The 2502-nt window shown below is 37.1% G+C and overlaps 1 protein-coding gene across 1 annotated transcript; it reads left to right on the top strand.

The window, feature by feature from the left end:
• The first annotated feature begins 730 nt into the window (after positions 1 to 730).
• LOC116137637 (electron transfer flavoprotein subunit beta, mitochondrial-like) lies at positions 731 to 1918 on the top strand. Its single transcript, XM_031423317.1, has 4 exons — positions 731 to 910; positions 992 to 1276; positions 1374 to 1454; positions 1874 to 1918. Exons 1-4 carry the CDS (start codon positions 842 to 844, stop codon positions 1916 to 1918), a joined length of 480 nt encoding a protein of 159 aa, XP_031279177.1. The 5' UTR covers positions 731 to 841.
• Positions 1919 to 2502: the final 584 nt, after the last annotated feature.

Below are 2502 nucleotides of genomic sequence, written 5' to 3'. Positions count from 1 at the left end.
CCCACCCACCTGCTGCCAGCCAAATCACTGCCGACCGCCGCGGGAAGTCGCCGGAAGTCACCTGGAGTCGCTGTGAGTAGCTCACTGTGACCGGGAGGCTCTGATATGGCAGTTTCTGGCCATATTGACAGTCAAAAAGGCCATATCGAGAGCAGATCTAGCCATTTCCAGCCAGATTGATGGGTCTGGCCGTTATCGACCAGATCTGGCTTAATATGGCCGTTTTCGGCCATCAATATGGCTAGAAACGGCCATATCGGAGCCTCATGGTCATAGTGATCTACTCACAGTGACTTTCGGCGATGGTTTGCGGTGGCGGCAAGGGATGGGGGTGATTTTGTCATAAATTAAAGTTTTATATAAGCTGGGTGTTTTAACTAAATCTGAAATATTGAGGGTTAAAAGAAATTATTCAAAAATTAATAATAAAAATAATATTATATTAATATTTAAAAAGAGAGTAATTTAGTAATTTAAATAACATACCCACCAATTTATTCCTCCAACCAAACATATTAATATAACATACCCACCAACTAACCAAACATATTTTCTTAAAGATTTACAGTAATCTTCAAGGTAATATAAGATTCTAGTAATTTAATATTCTCAGTAATCCAATATTCCGTGAACCAAACGCCCCTAAATGTAATAATTCTTTTTTTTTTTCCATTCCTTATTTATTTTTTTAATAAAAATAGAACAGAATGCTTACGCTCCTAAACTTACTTGAGATAACTAAATTATCCCAAAACGAACTTCCGCTCCCTTATCATACCAAACTCGATTCATTGTCATCTCCCCCAAGTGGAGAGCCAGAGACGATAATCAAGCATCAACAATGAAGATAATGGTGGCCATAAAACGAGTTGTCGACTATGCCGTGAAGATCAGAGTGAAACCCGACAAGGTAATCATCAATCAATCAATCAAAAATTGAATCATTTATTAAAATAATTATTTCTTAATCTGGGTTGGGTTTGCAATACAGACGGGAGTTGAGACCAACAACGTGAAGATGTCGATGAACCCATTTTGCGAGATAGCATTGGAGGAAGCTCTCAGGATCAAGGAATCAGGGTTAGCCTCCGAGGTTGTTGCTGTCAGTATGGGCCCCTCACAGTGCGTGGATACTTTGCGGACGGGTCTAGCTATGGGAGCTGATAGAGGGATTCATGTTGAGGCCACCTCCGTGCTGTATTCGTTGACTGTGGCTAAGATTTTGAAGAGTCTTGTTGAGGTTGAGAAACCCGGTTTGCTTTTTCTGGGAAAACAGGTTTGTGTTTAGTTATATTTCTGATGATTTGGGCTTTCTTTGATAAAAGAAATTCACGTATAAGATAAATTTTCTTATTATACAGATTGTTGTGTAGGCAATTGATGATGATTGCAATCAAACAGGTCAAATGGTTGCGGGGCTGCTCAGCTGGCCACAGGCTACCTTTGCTTCTAAGGTTGGTCCAATTGTAAAAAAACATTTTATTTTATTTTTTCTGTAAAGAAATTTAATACATTCAGGATAGCATAAAACATTGTTGAATCTTTATATCAGTTGTATATTTCTTGGATTTTGGGTAGCTACTGCTGTTGCCTTTGATTGATTGATGAGTATGTATGCTTGGTTTAGAAAATTTACCTTTTTACAATATTGCTGTTTGTTGCTTTTCAAGAATGCTCGCTGACAATCTCAAATTAACATCACCTAGATTTAGAAAGACATTGTAAGTGCGACTGCAAGTGAAACTGTAAATGTTATCATTAGAGATTAGGAGATTCATTATTCTCTATATTGATTGATAATCTGATATCTCTACAGAAACAAAATGGCTATTGCTTGCATTATGTTAATAACATGTTGTGGCGTGTTTTGTAGGTGTTGAACACGTTACCAGTACTACAGCTCTCTCACTCAAGATGACACTTGACAAATTTTTTTGTAGGCATGGGTTGATTTTTTCTGACTGCGAGGACAAGGTTTCTGATGGAGCTAGTAATATGCAGGAGAATTTAATGGTTTGAAGACACTGATTTGAAAGAGTATATGTGCTTATTATTTTATTGTTTTGCCCATCAACTCTAGTTGGCTCTTGTGGCTTTAGCAAAGAACAAGATGATGTTAATGATCTCTTTAATATTGTGGCGATTATAGTTAATATTGTTGCTGCTTCACACAACGTTGCAATATTCTTAGATATAAGCAAGCTAGTAAAGTTATTGAAGCTCTTTCTAATAGTGAATTCAAGTGGAAAGGGCCCAATCAAGAGATAACTCTGAAACTTGGCGTTGATACATGTTGAAGTGCGCTTAGGTACTTAATGAGCATAATCTTGCTGTTCTCATCCATTATCGATGTTCTTGAAATTGTGGCAAAAGATGGACAAACCCGAGCAAAGATTCGAGCAAGAAATATTTAAATTGTAGCAATTATTTGATTTTGTGTTTGTCTATTTAGATGAAAGATTTACATGCTTTACAAATGAACTTTCTCAACACTACAAAGAA

The sequence above is a fragment of the Pistacia vera genome, unplaced genomic scaffold (genome assembly GCF_008641045.1).
Source record: "Pistacia vera cultivar Batoury unplaced genomic scaffold, PisVer_v2 Contig331, whole genome shotgun sequence".
NCBI classification, from domain to species: Eukaryota; Viridiplantae; Streptophyta; class Magnoliopsida; order Sapindales; family Anacardiaceae; genus Pistacia; species Pistacia vera.
Note: the sequence above shows the minus strand (reverse complement) of the source record. Positions and strands in the feature narration are given on the sequence as shown.

Excerpts from the sequence above, each read along its gene's own strand:
- LOC116137637 (XM_031423317.1), top strand. The coding sequence starts at position 842 with ATGAAGATAATGGTGGCCATAAAACGAGTTGTCGACTATGCCGTGAAG. Across the intron at positions 911-991 it reads TCAGAGTGAAACCCGACAAG|ACGGGAGTTGAGACCAACAA; the intron begins GTAATCATCAAT and ends TTTGCAATACAG. Across the intron at positions 1,277-1,373 it reads TGCTTTTTCTGGGAAAACAG|GCAATTGATGATGATTGCAA; the intron begins GTTTGTGTTTAG and ends ATTGTTGTGTAG.